The sequence below is a fragment of the Bubalus kerabau genome, chromosome 10 (assembly GCF_029407905.1).
Source record: "Bubalus kerabau isolate K-KA32 ecotype Philippines breed swamp buffalo chromosome 10, PCC_UOA_SB_1v2, whole genome shotgun sequence".
NCBI classification, from domain to species: domain Eukaryota; kingdom Metazoa; phylum Chordata; class Mammalia; order Artiodactyla; family Bovidae; genus Bubalus; species Bubalus kerabau.
In genome coordinates this window covers 56357320-56377896 of record NC_073633.1, presented here as the reverse complement: position 1 = coordinate 56377896, position 20577 = coordinate 56357320, and the positions used below count along the sequence as shown (strand labels likewise).

The 20577-nt window shown below is 36.6% G+C and overlaps 1 protein-coding gene and 1 long non-coding RNA gene across 4 annotated transcripts in view; both read left to right on the top strand.

Moving 5' to 3' along the window:
* The window catches only part of MINDY2 (MINDY lysine 48 deubiquitinase 2), a 77252-nt gene extending 70334 nt beyond the window's left edge, over nt 1-6918 (top strand). For all 3 annotated transcript variants that reach the window (XM_055537820.1, XM_055537819.1, XM_055537821.1), the window contains one exon: nt 356-6918. In XM_055537820.1, the coding sequence (XP_055393795.1) occupies nt 356-484 (129 nt within the window). In that variant the 3' untranslated portion in view covers nt 485-6918. The remainder of the gene's footprint in view (nt 1-355) is intronic.
* Nucleotides 6919-8555: 1637 nt separating this feature from the next.
* Nucleotides 8556-16157, top strand: LOC129621399 (uncharacterized). Its single transcript, XR_008699325.1, has 2 exons — nt 8556-15643; nt 15992-16157. It is a non-coding gene; the product is annotated as an uncharacterized LOC129621399 (long non-coding RNA).
* The last annotated feature ends 4420 nt before the right edge of the window (nt 16158-20577 follow it).

The window sequence follows — 20577 nt, the reverse complement described above, 5'->3', positions numbered from 1 at the left end:
GCCTGGAAAATCCCATGGACGGAAGAGCCTGGTGGGCTGCAGTCCATAGGGTCGCTAGGAGTCAGACACGACTGAGCGACCTCACTTTCACTTTTCACTTTCATGCATTGGAGGAGGAAATGGCAACCCACTCCAGTATTCTTGCGTGGAGAATCCCAGGGACAGGGGAGCCTGGTGGGCTGCCGTCTATGGGGTCGCACAGAGTTGGACATGACTGAAGCGACTTAGCAGCAGCAGCAACAGCCTTTTTTCCATTAATGATTCCTTTCACTCTCATGGTTTTTCTTTCTAGGTAACTCTGCTTAAGCATCTTAGAAAAATTGTGATAATTTCTTCCTGTTTATTTTCCTTAAAGCAAAGCCAGCCAGTGCAAGCCTCTCCGTCAAGTGGCAGACAATCTGGAAACAGTGAACGTAAACGAAAGGAACCACGAGAAAAAGATAAAGAAAAGGAAAAGGAGAAAAATAGCTGTGTCATTTTGTAACAAGTGTGGGTTCTGTTGGAGCCATCTGTATGTCTTCAGAAACAACCACAGGAGGAAAGGAAGAAAAACCGATAAATACCGTCTGTGCCTGATTTCCCAATGGATTTTGTTCATGTTTATCAGGGGAAAGGTTGTTACTTAATTACAATCAGACTTTTAAAAATCACACAGTACACTCTTTATGAGCTGGAGTTTCATGTTACAAGTTGGAAATGCTGTGTTGTTATTCGTGAAAAATAATGCACTTGTAGCCAAATAAGTAAATAACAGCAAATTTTGTGTCATAGTGACATTCATAACTCATATCAGTTAGTAAGCTATTTCATCTTCTGTTCTAACAATGAATAGAGAGAATTGATTTTGTCTGATTCCTTCCTCAAACCTAAATATTAGCACAATAGTTTCTGAAATTAATTTTTACAATGTTAAATTATGATCTGATCCATGAGAAACCAGGGGTTTAATATAGATTTAAAAAGAAAAAAAAAGACAAAAATAATAAGAATAAATAACCCTCAGTTGTATATTGGACTAGTTTAGCCCTTGAACAGCTTTACCTTTGTTTAGGAATGTACATTTTAGATATACCTTGAGAAACTGATAATGGAACTTGGATTTAATTTAGATAGAAAAAAAATAAAGATTTGTATTTCTTTTCCAGTAGCAAAATTACATAACACTAATACTCATCAAAATCAGATCTTAATAACTTTGTAGTGTTGTAAAATTTTGAGGAGTTTTAAAATCTTTAATATAGGTTACTTGGACCACAGTTACTATTTATTCAGTGTGACAAGTGAGTATAAAGAGGAAACCACAGTGGATGCTAGCCCTTGTAAATATAGGGATGTACAAAAAGAGATAGTTCAGTGTCTACCTTTTTCTATAATTACCTTGAACCTTAAAATTTAAATCATGTTTATTTTGTAGAAAATTAAGTATACTTATTAAATTTAAAAAAAGCACATTTCTGAAGGGATGTTAGACAGAGATAATCTCTGAGTCTAGTAGAAAAGCATTATTAAAAATCTGTTTGATGATAGATAAGAATTTGGAGGAATTTATGTAGAAACAATCAGATTTTTCTAACTTATAAGAACCAAATAACCTATAACATCTTATAGTGTTTCTAGGATTCAGAAAGAATATTTATTGAACTTTATTATGAGGCAACACATATTTTCCTGTATTTCTATAGTTTGGAAAACTATCCTTGATAGTCCTTTTTATATGCTTTATATTTAAAAGTTTGTTTTAGTCATTTTTGAAAAGACTATTGCTGCTGTAAGTAGTTACGTGATTTACATTCTAAGCCTCAGTAAATTTGTCTGTTCAAGAGCATCTTAACTTAACCTGAGCATCCACTTAGAGAATGCTTTTTGTGGTCTGGGGGGACAAAAGACTACAAAAAAAACCGTCGTCTTGATTTCTTAAGCTATGTCCTTAACATTATCTGTGATCCAAGACCAGTTGTAGGATAAATCTATATATAAAAAGTAAAGTCTTATTTATGGATGAAGTTATTCTAAGAGAAATATTCAGGGTCAAGCTGTATCTTTTGTGTCTGCCTGTATCACATGTCTCTTTATGTTATACCATTTGTTGTTCCTTCAAATTTCACATGCTAGCATGATAAGTCATCAGAGAACCTATTTGGTTTATAAAACTTTCATACAAAATATTTGGTGAGCCTCTTGACCGTTACCCAAAATATGCATATATTGCTCAAGTAATCAGATATAAGATGTGCTATACAGTTCTCTGTTAGCTCAAACAAGTTGATTTTTAGGCCAAGTTTATTCTTGATATCACTCTGTTGGTTAAAGGAGGAAACACAGTGTCGGTGCATTATATTTTATTAAGAAACAAAACAATAAATCCTGAGAAATTTTTAAAAATGTATTTGAGGCATACTTTTCCATAATTATATTCTTAACTATTCATTGCCCTTGAAAAACATATGTGTAGAAGTTATTCCTCTGTTAGTTGTTACTGTCTTCTTAATTTATTCCAAAGACAACACTGCCATTCTGCATTCCCATTGAAGGAAAAAAAATTTACTCAAAACCAGCAGTACTGCTATCAGATAAGTAAATGTCAATGTATACTTATAAGAAATAAGTAAGAAATATAATGTGTTTGTTAATTCAGCCTTTTTCTATGTAATATTTCCCAGTTGGGCTTTCTTACATTCCTGGAATTCAGTTTGGTGTACCAAGAGTAATAATGATAAAATGTTTACTTTGAATACTGTGGGGGAAAATTAAATGTTTAGTTCTGTTAAAAAAATTTCTTAGAGATCTGATTTTGCATCCTTGAAAGTAAAAAAGAATTTAGAGCAATTATGTTTTTATTTTGCTCAAGTCAACAAATTACATATTCAGACATTTCATTGTTGGTTTGGGTATATTGGAATTTGATAGTGGTGTATTAGTCTTTCCTTCACAGTATTTTGTAATGCTTGAAAATTGTTACATGTATAAAACTAGAAGAAATTAGAACTTAAACATTTTTGTTTTTAAGATTTATAGGCTAGATTAGAGGCACATTTGCATCAGCCAGTCACCATTAGACCTAGCAAAAGAGGCAGATGAATGAATGGTTATGGTCATTGAACTTTCTCGTACTTTCAAAGACTATTCCTTAAGGTTAGTGACCAGTCTTTATTAACAGTATGAAAATTTTCTCATGCCAATCCCATTGAAGCGAAAATTTTCTCATGCCAATCCCATTGAATCAACAGTGCTGTGATTTACAGTGTTATCAACACTTAAAAATTGTGTGTGTGTATGTGTGTTTCTGAAGCAAGGATCTGTGACTTCTAATAGATTCTCAAGGGAATCTGGGAACGTTCCTCAAATTTAAGAATCATCATTGTAAGCATACACATACCAAGCTATTTGAGACAGTTAAAACTGGGATTTGGCTGCTTCGTGTAAAATGCTAGTTCAGTGTGCATAGGTAAAGTAACTTACTTCATGTTTCAAGGTGTCCAGTAAGTAGTTGAATGAGACATAGATTTAAGTATTAGAATTAGGCTTTGGAATATATTTTCTGTCTTACATCTCTAGTATTTGACTACTTATCCCACATTATGTTTTGAATTCTTCCCCATACTTCTTGATCTTAGCTTAATTAACAAGCAGTTTACTATCAGATTGATTGAATCCAACATTAACCATTTTGTACTTTCACAAAACCGTAACATTTTGTTTTCAATGAATAGCCAGCTCAGTTCACTAAGAGACAAAACATCTCGAGAGGAAAGAGGCCTAGAAGTCAAATATATATTTAAGAAGAGAACAATATTAATGTTGGCCTTTCAAGCAGATACTTATAAAATTCTACTGGACAAAAATCAAGGCAAGAATTTCTAGAGCTGTCCTAAAACAAATCATTTGTTTTTTTTTAAAAAAGCAAATTGATGGCATTTCATTCAACTTTCCTATTAAATGAAGTTATAGTAAAACATGATGGAAAGGCTTTTACCTATCACAAAATATTTGGACATACAACTTAAACCCTAATACTAAATTTAATAAAATTTGATTAAAATAAGATGGCATTAAAGGTAGCATATAATTTGTATTTTAAGGAATGGGAAATGTGAAATTCTGAAGCATTTTGTCTGAAAACCTGGCTTTTATCCTGCCTTCAGCAAATTTACTGTGCCTCTGTTTAAGTATCTAAAGAGTGCTTGTTTTTAGTGCTTTGCACCTTCAAATATAGGGCATAGTATAAGCACAGGGTATTATTGAAATAATCATAAATATTACACATCTTTTGCTCTTGAATATGTAGATTTTTTTCCCCAATGGCAATATTTCTACAGCCAGTCTTTTTCTGAATGCTGTTAAAGTGTGGAGAGTCGTCTTGTGTTTGAGTATGGCATCATCTCCTCCCCAAGTGTGTGTTTGTTTTGTTTTGCTGCACTGCACAGTATGTGGGATCTTAATTCCCAAACCAGGGATCACACCCGTGCCCCCTGCAGTGGAACTGCTAAATCTTAACCACTGGATGCCAGGGAATTCCCTCTTCCACAAATGTAGAATTTTACAGTTGCTTTTGTGTTCTGTAGGGCTACAGAATCAAAACCAAGAGTACTTAGGAGTGTAAAAGGATTGAAAATCTATTTTTTCCAGTATCTTTAATATATCTAAATATTTAGATTCTGTTCCTTCATGGAATAAAGTACAGTGGAATCAGATTACTGATCCATATATGTAAACTTTTTTGCTGGATGAAATTCATTTAGATCTCTTATGTGCTGTCCTTTTTAGGATTATTTTTTTTTTTAACTATAAAATGTTATTTGATAATATACAGTTAAATTTCTATTAGCAAGTAACCAAAAATAGTAAAAGAACTAACTGGAATCAGAGTTCAGTTCTTAGGTCCTCTAGTTATTGAGTGTCATTTTTACAGATGTCCGACACTCTTGGGAAAACATGAAAAATTGTGGTAACTCTTTTGGAGTGACACTTTAAAACTAAAATTATAATCAAAGGCTTTTTGAATAAAATATACTGTAATACAGAGATAATGCAATCTAAAGGGACAAATTGCAGGACCCTGTTAATTTATTTTGAAGATTTATCTAAATTTTAACTCATGCATGTCTCTTTCTTAATCCCATTGTTTCTACTGTTAGAAATTAGAGTTTAGTAAATTGTGATATGCATATATGTATTTTACATGATGGATTCTAATGTCTAACTTTCCTTTTCTGATCTCAAAAAAAAATTCAACTCATAATGCAGGGCAAAAGTGTTCAACTGTTCCCTCAAGCTTAGCTTTATACTGTTGACCTGAGAAAGAGTGAGATTTAGACTTGTCTACCTATAAAAATTTTTTTACAGCATAGGACTGTCCCAGAAAAGGTGTTAAAATACCATGGCAGAAACATAAAACCTAAGCTTTAAACCACTGTAGATTTAAAGATCAAAAAGTTGTAGTACTATGTTACAATGTCTCTACAATGTCTGATATTAATTCTAAGATTTCCTTCAAACTACTTAATAATTTGTCACAATTAACTTTAAGGATTTTGTATCTATCCTCACTGCAATATCCTGACAGGCAGAAGCACCTCCTAGATTAGATGGTAGACAAAGCAAAATTTTTCTGAAGGTGATCCTGGCTTCTTCAGCGCTAGTGTACTTATATCTTTAAATAAGAATTCAGGAAACTGAAATACCTATTTAAATTCTCAAATCAAAGACCTGTCCAAATGAGCATTATAACTGAAATACCCTGCAGAACAGTTCTAACTAATGAAATGTGTTTTAAGACTAAGATTGGCATTTAATCTGTCCTATATGTTTCTCAATTTTGTCTGTTTTTGTTGTTTTTTACATGGTAGTTGAATGAAATAGCCCTTTTTTTCCAGGGCATATAGGATATCCTAGAGCTTTACAGATTTTTAAAGATGAGAATTTGAAAAGCTTCCAGTGGTTTTTGTTAAAATGCTATTTTCTTAATAAAATGATAACTATTATTTTCACAGATCTGCACATCACAAGTAGGATAATATGATTGGAGATTGATGTGTGCTTGCTACCCAACAATCAGCAAAAGGGATAATCATCACTTGTGAAACTTCAGAGGTACCCTGAAAGTCATTTCCTAAAGTTAGTGCGTGTGTCTTTTTTCCTTGAATTGTGCAGAATAATTGGAATGTCGCATGTATTTGGGGGCCTAGCAAGTGAAATGGTGTAATGACCACAGAGAAAGTGGTCTTGAAATACAACAAGAAAAAAGGTTTTCTTCTTCTTCCACTTTATTGTCCAGCTATTTGGGTCCGGAGGTTGCTATGATAGATCTCTGTACCAGGCCAAGACTGGCCAACTGAAATAGAGTTCTCAAAAAGTTTAAATACATAGACTGTGTATGAGTGCCTATTTTTTTCTCCTTTCCTTTACTATCTTAATGCCCTTTCTGCTTCTGAAATAATTTATCAGTTTTACTTTATGACCAGCTTGAATTCCAGTTGTAGAATAATAGCAGCCCTAGAGGTTGATAGAAAAGAGCATTGAAATACAGTTTTTGAATGAAAACACCTAAAAGCATCTCCCCAGCTTAGGGTTGAACTGAATTTTTAAGAAAATTATTGTTTTATATGCTAATTATGCTAAAACTATTTGAATTTAAAAACTAAGTCTTAAGTTTCAGAAGTTTCACTTTTGGAGGATACTCCTATAAGGGGCATATTGAACAAAGATGAGAAAGTATAAAATATTTCTGAAGGAATTATTCAGTATTATTCAACTTTTAATTTCATGTTTGTTATTGTACCACAAAGATAGTGTCATTTTTGGATTAAAATGTTAGATTTTTGTTAATACACTTAAATCTGTAACCAGTGGTAACACTATTAGTATTTTTTATTATAGATTATATTTTATTTCAATAAACTTTGATATTTAGACCCAAAAGTATTTCTGCTATGTATATTCATCTCATTAAGCTACTTCTTATAAACTTAAAATAAGTGGGAAAATGGGGAATTAACATTAATTCACATTTAACTAGGATTGTTACCTCTAAACATACTTGGACCAACTCTTTTTTTAAAACTTTTTTTTAAAAAATCTTTTCCAGTGTGTCTGTTTTTGTGCTAGTACCATACTGTGTTGATTACTATGGTTTTGTAGTATAGTTTGAAATCTGGAAGGGTAATACCTCCACCTTATTCTTTTCTCTCTGGATTGCTTTGGCTAATCAGGGTGTTAGGATTGTTTTCCTGTTTCTGTGAAGAATGTCTTTGGTATATTGGGGGGTAATGCATTGACTCTGTGAATGGCTTTGGGTAGTATGGCCATTTTAACAGTATTAATTCTTCCAAGCTGTAAGCATGGGTTATCATTTCATTTGTTTGTCTTCTTCAATTTCTCTGAAGTTTTATAGTTTTCATTATACAGATATTTCACTTACTTGGTTAAATTTATTCCTAAGTATTTTACTGTTTTTGATGCCATTTTAAATGAGATAAGTTCATTTCTTCTTCAAATACTTCATTGATTTTGTATGTTGATATTTAGCATAGCAAGGCAGCCATGCTCATTACTATATACCAGTGCTGCACTGTATATTGATTTATATATCCTGCCACTTTACTGAAATTATTGACTGATTCCAAGATTTTTGAATTAGTTGGGCATTTTGAATTCTTGAGATTTTCTATATATAGGATCATAATCCTATATGACATTTTAACTTCTTTCTTTCTGATTTGGATGCCTTTTATTTCTTTATCTTGACTAATTGCTCTAGTGAGGATTTCCAGAACTGTATTGAAAAGGTGTGATGAAACTGGGCATCTTTGGCTTATTCCCGATCTTAGGGAAACATTTTCACTTTCTCTCCATTCTGTATAATATAAGCTGTGGGTTTGTTGTATATGGCCTTTATTATGTTGAGGCATGTTCCTTCTATATCCAGTATATATCAAATGCTTTTTCTGCATCTATTGAGATGAGCAGGTGATTTTTACCTTTCATTTTGTTGGTGTTATGTATTACAGAGGTCCTAAATCTTTTTAGCACCAGGGACCAGTTTCATGGAGTACAGGCTTTTCATGGTGCAGTGTGGGGGAGGATGGTTGCCAGATGATTAAAGCACATTGCATTTATTGTGTACTTTGTTTCTATTATTACACTGTGATATACAATGAAATAATTATACAAATCACCATAATGCAGAATCACTAGGAGCCCTGAGCTTGTTTTTCTGCAACTAGACAATTCCCTGTGGGAGTGATGGGAGACAGTGACACCTAAATTATATTGCTTATGTCCAGTCTACTCTGTAATCTCATTTGGTCACTGTCACTACAGAAAACCCTGCTTTATAAAGATAGGATGTGCGGAAATGGAAGGATTTTCAGTGCTTTTGTGGTAATATCAGGATATTCCGCCTTGACTTTAATCCAAAATGTATGGAGAGCTGAAGTTGTCACAAATGTAATTTTAAGGCCACCGTCATTTGCATTCTCAAGCAGTGGATCCTCTTCTAGCACAAAGTTGATTCACCTGGCTTATTAAAAAATGGGTCGCGGATCCATTCTTTCCCAGTTTGGGGGTCTTTGGTAGTTGGAAAGTAATGCTCAAACTCTTTTGAAAGCTGAGATGGGTGAACATGCACCAGCTGGGAGAAAGAAGGCCCTGGCTCAGTCTCTTTCTAAATCTCTGGTAATGTTTGAAATGTCAAAAATCCCAATGTTCATTTGTCTCCTCCACAGTTCCAGTTTGACTTTGAATGTACCTTGAAAAAAGTTGTTGCTCTCCCCTAAAGTGACAGATTGAGTTTGTTGAGTAGGTTGAATATGTCACACAAGTAAGCAGGTTTTGTGACCTATTCTGTGTCACTGAAATGTGCTGTCGGTGGTAACTGGTTTTCTAGAAAAAATCTCTGGAGAGGCTCTCGTAACTCAAAAACTCTGGCCAGTGATCTACCTTTAGAAAGCCATCTCACTGCTGTGTATAAGAGATGTATGTGTCCATCTCCTTTTAGAGCTGTGCAAACAGACATGGGTTAAGGGCATGTACTTTCATATGGTTGACAATTTTAATCACATCCCGAAAAACACTGTTAAGTTCAGGTGACATTTTTCAGCTTGCTAGCATTTCTCTGTTTATGACACAGTGTGTAGATTCACATTCTGAAGTAGTGAAACCAGAAAGCCATCCAGTCATGGCAGCCGCTCCATCTGTGCATATACCGATACAAAATGACCATTTCAATTTTCCTGATATGTAATCATTCAAAGACTAGAATAGATCTACAACTGTGATGTTGGTTGGCAACAGAAGTGCACACACCCATTCTCATGCACATCCTCCTGAAAATAGATCGCACGAAAACCAGCATTGTTGCCTCCTTGTCAACATTGAGACACTCATCAACCTGTATTGCACACCACAGTGACTCATTAATCTTTCTAACTATTGTGCCTCAATATCCTCTGCTATTTTATCAGTTTGTCTAGTTACGGTGCTAGCCAAAAGAGGAAATGTGCCACCGTTTCAACTGCAACCTCTTCTAAAAATTCATAACAAATGTCCTTAGCAGCAGGCAGGATCAACTCTTCAATAGTAAAGGGCTTCTTAGCTTTACCAATGCGGTTAGCCACTAAGAAGGATGCTTTTGACAGACACGTTTGATGAAGTGGTGGCCTTCAATAATTGCTTCCGTTCTTTGTGTTCACAGTTTTCTTTTGAAAAACTCCAAAGGCTTGTCTTTTGATGGAGAGTGCTTGGTCTTCATGTGGTGAAGCAGTTTTAAAGGTTTCATGGCTTTGTTCAATATCTGGTCACCACAGATTATACAAAGCAGACTTGGAGAAGTGAATCACCTGTTGCAGTGAGCCCATAATTTAAGTAGGACTCTTAGTATTTTCTTTTAAATGCAGCTTTCTTTTTGTTGGCAGTCTTAGAGTCTTCTGCTGTCTCATCATTGGGTCTTTCTACCTTTTCGAAGAAGCTCTTCAGCAACATTAGTTTTTCATTCATTTTGGCTAGGGTTAGCTTGTGGGCTTCAATTTCCCAGGTAGCTCAAATGGTAAAGAATCTGTCTGCAGTGCAGAGGACCTGGGTTTGCTCCCTGGGTTGGGAAGGTCATGGCAACCCACTCCAGTATCGTTGCCTAGAGAATTCCATGGACAGAGGAGCCTGGTGGGCTACAATCCATGGGGTTGCAAAGAGTTGGAAACGACTGAGTGACTAACACACTCACACAGCTTTTGGACTTACCAATAACTGTGGCTGAGACAAGTATGCAGTGCAGGAAAGAGGCACAGGCTGAAGTGGCAAACAGAATAATGGGAGGGCCATGCATGGACTAAAATAATTGTTGGGTCTGATTTCAAGTCAGAATCATCATTTGCCTGTCACCAGATGCAGATGTACAGTTGAAGTACATCAACTCAGTTCCCACTATAAAGCCTGCCTACCAGATACAATTTAATTGTCACTTGTCACTTACTGATAGGATTTTGATATGAGTCTGCAACCAGTTCATTTATTATGGTCTCTCTGCAGTCAAACTTTTCTGCTAATGATAATCTGTATTTGCTAATGATAATCTGAATTTCCAACTTCAGGATAAATTTTAATGCCATTTATAATTTAGTTGCTTAGTATATAGTTACATTATCACTCTAGCTCTGAGATTTTATTTATATGCTGAGATACATATCAATCAAATTGACAAAAATATTTTAAAAATATCAAAAACAACAATAGAAAAGCAACAAATAACATCAAAGGGACTCTTAATAAGGTTATCAGCTGATTTTTCACCAGAAAAAGCTCAAGCTCAATAGATACAGATAAAGCTTTTGATAAAATTCACTATCATTTATAATAAAAACTCTCTGGAAAGCGTAACCTACCTCAACACAATAAAGGCCATATATGACAAACCAACAGCTAACATATTCAATGGTAAAAAGCTCAAAGCATTTCCTCTAAAATCAGAAACAAGACAAGGATTTCCTCTCTCTACTTTTACCCAACATAGTTTTGGAAGTCCTAGCCACAACCTTCAGAGAAGAAAAAGAAATAAAAGGAATCCAAACGGAAAAAAGAAGAAGTAAAACTAACTGTTTTTAGGAAATCTTAAAGACACTACCAGAAAAGTACTAAAGCTCATCATGAGTTCAGTAAAGTTGCAGGATACAAAATTAATACACAGAAATTCCTTCCATTTCTATTCACTAACGATAAAAGATCAGAAACAGAAATTCAGGAAACAATCCCATTTTCCATTGCATCAAAAATAGTAAAAATAACCTACCTAAGGAGGCTAAAGACCTGTACTCTGAAAACTGTAAGACACTGATGAAAGAAATCAAAGATAACACAAAGAGATGGAAAGATATACCAAGTTCTTGGATTGGAAGAATCAGTCTTGTCAAATGAATATACTACTCAAGACAATCTATAGATTCAATGTAATCCCTATTAAATTACCAGGAGAAGGCAATGGCAACCCACTCCAGTACTCTTGCCTGGGAAATCCTATGGACAGAGGAGCCTGGTAGGGCTAGTCCACAGGGTCGTGAAGAGTTGGACCCAACTGAGCGAATTCACTTTCACTTTTCACTTTCCTGCACTGGAGAAGGAAATGGCAACCCACTCCAGTATTCTTACCTGGAGAATCCCAGGGATGGGGGAGCCTGTTGAGCTGCCGTCTATGGGGTCGCACACAGTTGGACATGACTGAAGCGACTTAGCAGCAGCAGCAGCAGCAGCTATAATATCGGAGAAGGCAATGGCACCCAACTCCAGTACTCTTACCTGGAAAATCCCATGGACGGAGGGCCTGGTGGGCTGTAGTCCATGGGGTCCCTAAGAGTCGGACACAACTGAGTGACTTCACTTTCATTAAATTACCAGTACAGTTCCCTCCCGTACCCACCCCCTCTAGTCACTGTGATTTCTCTTTTTTTTCTTTTTTTCTTTTTCGCTGTGATCTCTCTTTAGTGAGAGCAGCTAGTCACTAGAGCCACTCAGCCACTCACTGCCTTCAACCTCCTCCTCCTCTGGTCCCCAGTGAACCAACTTCTACCTTCTCTGCCATAACCACCTCTGCCACTGCTGGCTCCACCACCACTCCCCTCACTCCGCGGCCTCCTCCTATTCCAGTCCACTCACTTTCAGGCACACACATGGATGGGTCTCTCAGATGTCCTGCTATGCAGTGGTTTTTTTCATGGATATCCAATTTGTGGTTTAGAGGGTAAATTGTCTGCCTGCAATGTGGGAGACTTGGGTTTAATCCTTGAGTCAGGAAGATCCCCTGGAGAAGGAAATGGCAACCCACTGCAGTACTCTTGCCTGGAAAATTCCATGGACGGAGGAGCCTGATAAGCTATAGTCCATGGGATTGTAAAGAGTCACACACGACTGAGCAACTTCACTTCAAAAGGGAAGGAAAAAGGGAACAACTCATACTGCCATGAGGCTGACTTCCCTCAAGTTAATTTTTCTATGTGGTGTGAAGTAAAAATCAAGTTATTTTTCGCATACAACCATTCCATTATTTCAGCCTTTCTTGTGGAAAAGATTATCCTTTCCCCATTTTCTTGTATTGGTACCTTTGTCAAAATCATTAACCATGAATGTTTGAAGTTTTATTTTCTTGATCCCATTCATCTATTATTCTATCTTTATGTAAATAACATAACATCTTGATTTGGCTATATAAAAAGTCTTGAAATCAGGTAGCAGGTGTAATTGAATTTTTCTCTGCCATTTTCAGGTTGTTCTGACCTTTATAGATTCTATATAGTTGCATTTTTATATAATTTTAAAAATCATTTAAAATCAATCTGCCAATTTCTACAAAAAAAGCCCTATAGAATTTTTATTTGTATTGTATTGAATCCATAGAATAATTTCTGAAGCAGTGACATCTTAATATTTAATCTCTTAGTCTGTAGACATCATTGTAAATAAATTAGATGTCATCAAAATTTAAAACGTTTGCTCTGCTAGGGTTACTTAAGAAAAAGCAAGTGAAATACTGAGAGAAAATATTTTCAAAGCATACACTGTCAAAGACTTGGATTAATAGATAAACTTTTACAACTCAAGAGAAGGCAAAAAATTTTTTTACGTTGGCAAAAGTTTGAATAGACACTTCACAAAAGAAAATAAACAGATGGCAAATAAGTACATAAAAACAGACTCAACATCTTTAGTCATAAGAAATTTCAAGTTAAATCATAATGAGATACAACTACACACCCGCTAGAATGGGTTAAATTAAATAGACTGATAATACCAAGGGTTCATAAAGATGTGAAACAATTAGAACTTTTAGACTGCTTGTATGAATATAAAACAGTATCACTTTGGAAAAAAGTTCGGCAGTTTCTTATAACATTAAAAATATACCTACCATGCAACCTACCTATTTCACTCTTACTTAACAAAGAGAAGTGAAAGCATATGTGCACATAAAGATTTGTACACCGATATTCAGAATAACTTCATTTGAAAGAGCATAAAATTAAAAATAACCCAGATGCCCATTACCAGCTGAATGCATAAACAATGTCATTCATCCATACAATGAAGCACTGCTCATTACCATAAAGGAATGAACCATTGATACATGCAACAATGTGAATGAATCTCTAAGTATGCTGAGTAAAAAAAGCTAAATAAAAGTCTAATTTGGTCTTATTAGACCTAAGTGATGAATGAGTTTTTATTCCCACTGATTCTCCATTTGACAGCCCAGTTTTTCCTTGTTCTTAAACCTAGAAAAAATCATGATGTCTCAGAGTGGCTTACAGCAGTCTTAATTCTTGTGATCCCATCCATTAAGGCCAGCATACCCAGTACTGAATATTACTTAAATTACTAATGCCATCCAGAGGGAGAAGGCAATGGCAACCCACTCCAGTACTCTGGCCTGGAAAATCCCATGGGCGGAGAAGCCTGGTAGGCTGTAGTCCATGGGGTCACCAAGAGTCAGACATGACTGAGCAACTTCACTTTCACTTTTCACTTTCATGCATTGGAGAAGGAAATGGCAACCCACTCCAGTGTTCTTGCCTGGAGAATCCCAGGGACAGGGGAGCCTGGTGGGCTGCCGTCTATGGGGTCGCACAGAGTTGGACATGACTGAAGCGACTTAGCAGCAGTAGCAATAGCAGCCATCCAGAGACTGGTAATTTAGCTACTACAGATTTGATTAGCATGTTCTATTTGGTGCCTATTTACACAGCTTCTCAACCACAGTTCACCTTCACCTTTGAAGGAACATAATACACCTTTACTAGGCTACCCATGAGGTCCCTCAACATCTTTGCCATCGTACAAAATCTTTTCAAACAATATCTTAACTGCATTCACCTTTCCCCAGGAGCATCGTATTAAACACATTGATGATGTCCTCCTTTCAGGAGTTTCACTTGATAGATTCATTAAGGACACACAAGTCCAACATCTTTTAGTCCCTTTAGAGCTCTAAAGACAATGTATTACTTAATTACAAGTTTTACTTAATCTCACTGATGCCACTGTTTATAAATCAGGCCATCTTAAATGGGGCTCCCTTCAACAAAAGTCTCTAAAATCTGTCCAAACTAAAATCAAGGGCACTTCCGTCAGTGCCTTTAGAGACTCCTTTACTGTAGAGGCTTTGACAGCTCCCTACATGCCCCCTGGAGTCTCTGGACCACCTATGATGACCATAAATTACCAACAGACTAACCTCAGATTCATGCTATATATCATTAGAGCAGAAATTGCTGGTCACATACTGGGATATCCTGAAAATACAGGCTCTCACAGACCCCAGGCCTGTGACCGTCTGTACCCATCTGCCAATTATGCCTTGAGCCTATGGAAGCAGCATGGCACAAGCCCGGCACTGCTACTGAGGCCTCCTTGATGCAGGGTGGAGCCAAACCTGGGCCGACGGGTATGTTCTGCCTCAAAGAGAATTGGCCTGCTTTGCTCTTAGTTCCTTGCCAGATGTCACGACCCCTCCAGATCCCTTGACCCCCTGAGGAGCCATTTGGGATTAACTGAGTGAACAGCAGTTGGGGAGCTTGTAGAGTGTACGGCATTGCCACCATCATAAGTGAAGGAGCTCAGGGCAGTGTTGCTGCTTTGTCTGAGATGTCCTTGATGAAGGATGGTACACAAGGGTCAGCAAAATTGGCCAAACTGCGGGTAGTTATCTTAGCACCAAATGCCCTAATCAGCCAGTTGCCCCATCTGCACATTTTTATAAACATTTGTAGTCTTACTGAGCAAAGAACTGTTGCAGGTGTCTTTTATAGTCTTCCAGGAATTGAAATTTTTTTCCATTAAGAGAATTTTGTAAAGACTAAAATAAATGGGAATCCAAAGGTGCAGTGTTTGGTGAGGATGATGGAGGAACCAGAACTTCCCAGCCAAGCTATAAGTTTTTGCCAGGTCATCAAAGAAACATTCAGTCTCCTGTTACTCTGATGAAAGACTGTGCATTTTCTGTTGACTAATTCCAGATGCTTTTCGTGCTTTCACTTGGTCTAACTGAGAGCAAGATTTGTTGGAATTAATCATTTGGTTTTCCAGAAGGAGCTCATAATAGAAGACTCCCTTCCAATCCTTCTATATACACATCACCTTCTTTGGATGAAGAATGGCCTTTGCTGTGGTTGGTTCATTTCATTTGCCCCATGATCTCTTCTGTTCCAAATTATTGTACAGTATCCACTCTTCATTGCTTATCACAGTTTGTTTTAAAAATGGGACATTTTTGTTAACATTTCAGTGGAGAATTACATGTGGGAATACAGTCAACGCTTATTTTGTTTTGTTTTTTGCTTAACTTAAATGGAACCCAAACATCAAAACGATTAACATAACCAAGCTGGTACAAATGACTTTTAATGCTTGATTGGGATATTTTGAGTATGGTGGCTATCTCCTGTGTGGTATAATGTTGATTGTTCTCAATTAATGTCTCACTTTGATCACTATCAACTTCAACTTGTCTACCCAGCTGTGGAGCATCGTCCAGCGAGGAATCTCTAGCATGAAACTTCGCAAACCACTTTTGACACATTCAGTCAGTCACAGCACCTTTTCCATACACCAGGCAAATCTTTTTTTGTGTTTCAGTTGTGTTTTTTCCTTTCTTGAAGTAATAAAGTATAATATGCCCAAAATGTTACTTTTTCCTTCCGTCTTCTATATTAAAATGGCTACACAAAAATCACCAATTTTGATAAGCTTTTTAAAAAATGCACAGATATAACAGCTGTCACAATACAACCTAACAAAATTGTTTCAAATGAAGTTAAAGACAACTGAGTGCTACTGGAGCCATCTTAATGGAAAAAAATGAACTTTCTGTCCAACTCAATAAATGATGTTATTTTCATTTTATTGTCTTATGTACTAAAGTAATAAAGTCCATTTTTTTTCAAAGCCTTGTATCATGTTAAATATCAAATTTTCCTTAATGATTAAGTTCCTGCTGATCTTTTAAACAAAGAAATAAAAATATTTAACTGCTACAAAGTCCTAACCACCATCTGAGCCTTCATTGAGTTGTAGTAGCAACATCAATTTCACTTTTCACTTTCATGCATTGGAGAAGGAAATGGCAACCCACTCCAGTGTTCTTGCCTGGAGAATCCCAGGGATGAGGGAGCCTGGTGGGCTGCCGTCTATGGGGTCGCACAGAGTCAGACACAACTGAAGCGACTTAGCAGCAGCAACATCAAAGATCATTCATCACAGATAACCATAACAAATATAATAATGAAAAAGTCTGAAATATTGTAAGAATTACCAAAATGTGACGGACACATAAAGTAAGCAAATGCTGTTGGAAAAATAGCACCAACAGACTTGCTTAATGCACAGTTGCCACAAACCTTTAACCTGTAAAAAAGCAGTATGTATGAAGTATGATAAAATGAGGCATGCCTTATGTAATAAAAGTGTAAATATTATATCCCTGGAGAAGGAATTGGCATCCCATTCCAGCTTTCTTGCCTTGAAAATCTCATGCACAGAGGAGCCTCATGGGCCAGAGTCTGTGGAGTTGCAAAAGAATTGGACACAACTTAGTGACCAAACAACAACAAATATATATGTTCCCACCAATTCCACTTCTACATATTTACTCCAGAGAAATGAAAACGTGCACAGAGAATTGTACACAAATATTCATACCAGTTTTATTCATAGTAGCCAAAATCTCAACTCAAATTTTCATCAATAGGTGAATGCATAAAAAATTATAGTACACCCATACAGTGCAATACTATACAGCAACAATAAGGAACTACAAAACAACAAGGATGAATAGCAGAAATATTACACTGAACAAAAGGAGCCAGATACAAAATTAGACATTATTGTGTGATTGTTTATATGAAACTCTAGGAAACAAAATCTCCAGGTGACAGGAAGATCAATGACTGCCTAGGGCTGAAGATGTGACTTGTGATGACCAGAAAAGGGCACAAGGAAGACCGTTGGTGATGAAAATATTCTGCATCTTGACCATGGTAGTGGTTACTTGGGTGTATTAGTATGTCAAAACTCATTATACTGTACACTTAAAATGTGTGCGTAGTATTATTTCTAAATTTTACTTTAAAATTTTTTTAAATATTATTTCTATATACTAGCAACAAATGACCGAATTTTGAAAATTTAAAATTCCATTTATAATATATCAAATATACTAAATATAAATTTGACAAAATATGTATATCTGTCTTTGTCCATGTCCACCTTGAGATTTTACATTTAAATTTTTAAAGTTAGTTACACCGAGTGAGAATTGTAAAGTGTAATATTTTTGTTTCTTAAGTACAAATTTTAGTTACTGCAAAAAATATTGAACTGTAGTAATATCTTGTAAATTAAAAATTCATTTTTAATCACTAAAACTAAAGAATAAAGGAAATGCTTATTACAGAGAATAATTTTGTTGTACAGAGAAGGAAGTGTTTAGAAATTATTTGCTTTGTGGTATGCAATATATTACATATTAAGTCTTATCTCCCCTACATGGATGAAATGACTTGAACTGATCTTCTTTTAAGTACGTGCCTATGTTTGAATCTTGGTTCTACCACTTGCTATCTTGGAAAAATTGTTCCTTAGCTTCCACACATTAAAATGGGAATAATATTAGTACCGACATCTAACTCATAAGCCTGTTTCTGGAAACTAAATGAATTAATGCATGTTAATTAGGTCCATACCAGTTCTAAAATGTTATTGTGCCAAAAATTACATCTTCTGCAACTATTTGAATTTATGGTGAAAATTTTGAGATGTCAACTTTAAAATGCATGTGGGGGTTTGTAGTTTTTCAAAAATCCTTTGTAAGCAGTTGAAGAGTCTGTAAACCACTGTCCTAGACTTCTGCATGTGTGTCTCCCCGAGTGATGTGCCCAGAACCACTGAAAGAGTTGATGGGGGATCGGGTGGGGAGTGTGTAGTGAAGCAGCTAGAGCAGCTTCTGTCATTACCCTTGAAGAATCTTGGGAAATAACTTAAAGGAAAATCAGAACTGGAGACTTTATAGGTTAAAAACATAGGTGGAGCTCTATGCATTTCCAAACGGATGAATGCTGAGATCTCCAGCATCTTGATTCAGTAGTTTCCCACCCCACAGAGTCTGTGGATGCCGAGTCAGTGGCTCCATTGCCATCTCAACTTGGCATCTCCCTCTCCACTTTTTTTTTGGCCAAGCAGTGCAGCATGCAGGCTCTTAGTCCCCCAACCCAGGGACCAAACCTGTGCCTGCTGCAGTGGAAGCTTGGAGTCCTGACTGATGGACCACTAGGGAATTCCCTCATCTCCCCGTTCATATTTACTTGGTTTTCTAAATATCATCTCCTCAAGTTCTAAGTGTTAGATTTACTCTGGGATCAACATAGCTATGGGGGAGGGGAGCCAAAAACTCATTCTGCTTTACCAGGAAGGCATTGAGCCTTTCTCTTCTAGGGAACCAAATGAACATTCTAGTATAAGCTTCATGGTACATTGAGGATACAATACGAGCCGGGAGGTAGTTCTAAGACTGGGCTGATGGACTAGTTGCAGAGGTGAGGCAGTGAACAGTGGCAACAGAACCTACCTGATGCAGGAAAAAGGCGCTTGGTAACTTACCCAAACTGATTTTCACAATCCATCAAGCTCATGAGCTGTAACTTAATGTTTCCTCTTAGAAAACAATATTCTCTACTTCACAGGGATAAGCACAGTAGTTCTGTGATCTCTCTGGAATCTAGTCTTGCCAAGAGTGAGTTAAGAAAGCTGAAACAGGTTGTTAGAATGTAGTCTGATTGATAGCTCTTAAGTTGCAAAAGTGCTTCTCAAGACTGGTATAAGGACCACTTCACTTTTTCAGCTATTTTTTCCTCCAAATGTTGTTTATGCTAACAAGAGGCAAGGTAGGGAAAACTTTAATAAATAATGTTTCTTGCTCTATGAAATATGATGAAAGTCACTCAGTTGTGTCCAGCTCTTTGCAACCCCATGGAATAAACAGTCCATGGAATCCTCCAGGTCAGAATGCTGGAGTCAGTAACCGTTCCCTTCTCCAGGGGATCTTCCCAACCCTGGGATCAAATCCAGGTCTCCTGCCTTGCAGGCAGATTCTTTACCAGCTGAGCCACCAGGGAAGCCCAAGAATACTTGAGTGGGCAGCCTATCCCTTCTGCAGGGGATCTGCCTGACCCAGGAATTGACCTGGGGTCTCCTGCATTGCAGGCGGATTCTTTACCAGCTGAGCTACCAGGAAAGCCCATTTCTTGCAATGATTCCTTCCAAAATTAGTTTATTTACTTATTTGGCTGTGCCGGGCCTTAGTTGTGGCATATTAAGTTTTAGTTGTGGCACGTGGAATCTAGTTCAGTGACCAGGAATTGAACCCAGGCCCCCTGCCTTGGGAGTGCAGAGCCTTAACCACTGGACCATCACTTACAAGCTGTGGAGCTTGGCCAGTGCGGAGTAGTGGTGACACTCCCTCCTCACAGAACTGCTGTGAAGAATCAGCAAGGTCATGAGGACAAAGAGCCCAAGACACTGGGGCACAATAAATGGTGGTCAGTACTATCAGGGTCATCACTCTCCTTTTGATTTGTAATTCGATTTCTAGATAGACTGACTGCAGGAAAAAACCTTATGTAGAAGACTGATACAAGTCTTTGGGTTATTTTTTTTCTAGTTAGTCATGAGAAATTGATATTTTGGTTTCAAATCACTACTGATAATTTAGTTACTGAAGTCATTTCATCTGTTTGATTAACTATTTGAATGTAAAACATTAATAAGCATAATCTCATTTAATTCACATAAAAACCTACAAATCAATCAAAATGAATACTATTAATTTTTTTCCCATTTTGGGAAGTGAAAAGGCACATGGAGAGATATTAAATAGCTCATTTTTACTCTCCATTTTTCTCTCTAGAAACTAAGTGCTCTAATCCCACTTCTATACACTAAAATGCCATGCATTCATGCAGCCCATTTTAAGCTTTCCTTTCCCCTTTTCAGAAGAAAAAAACTCCATCTTTTCTGACCTTCTCTAGCACTCAAAGGGTGAACCATATA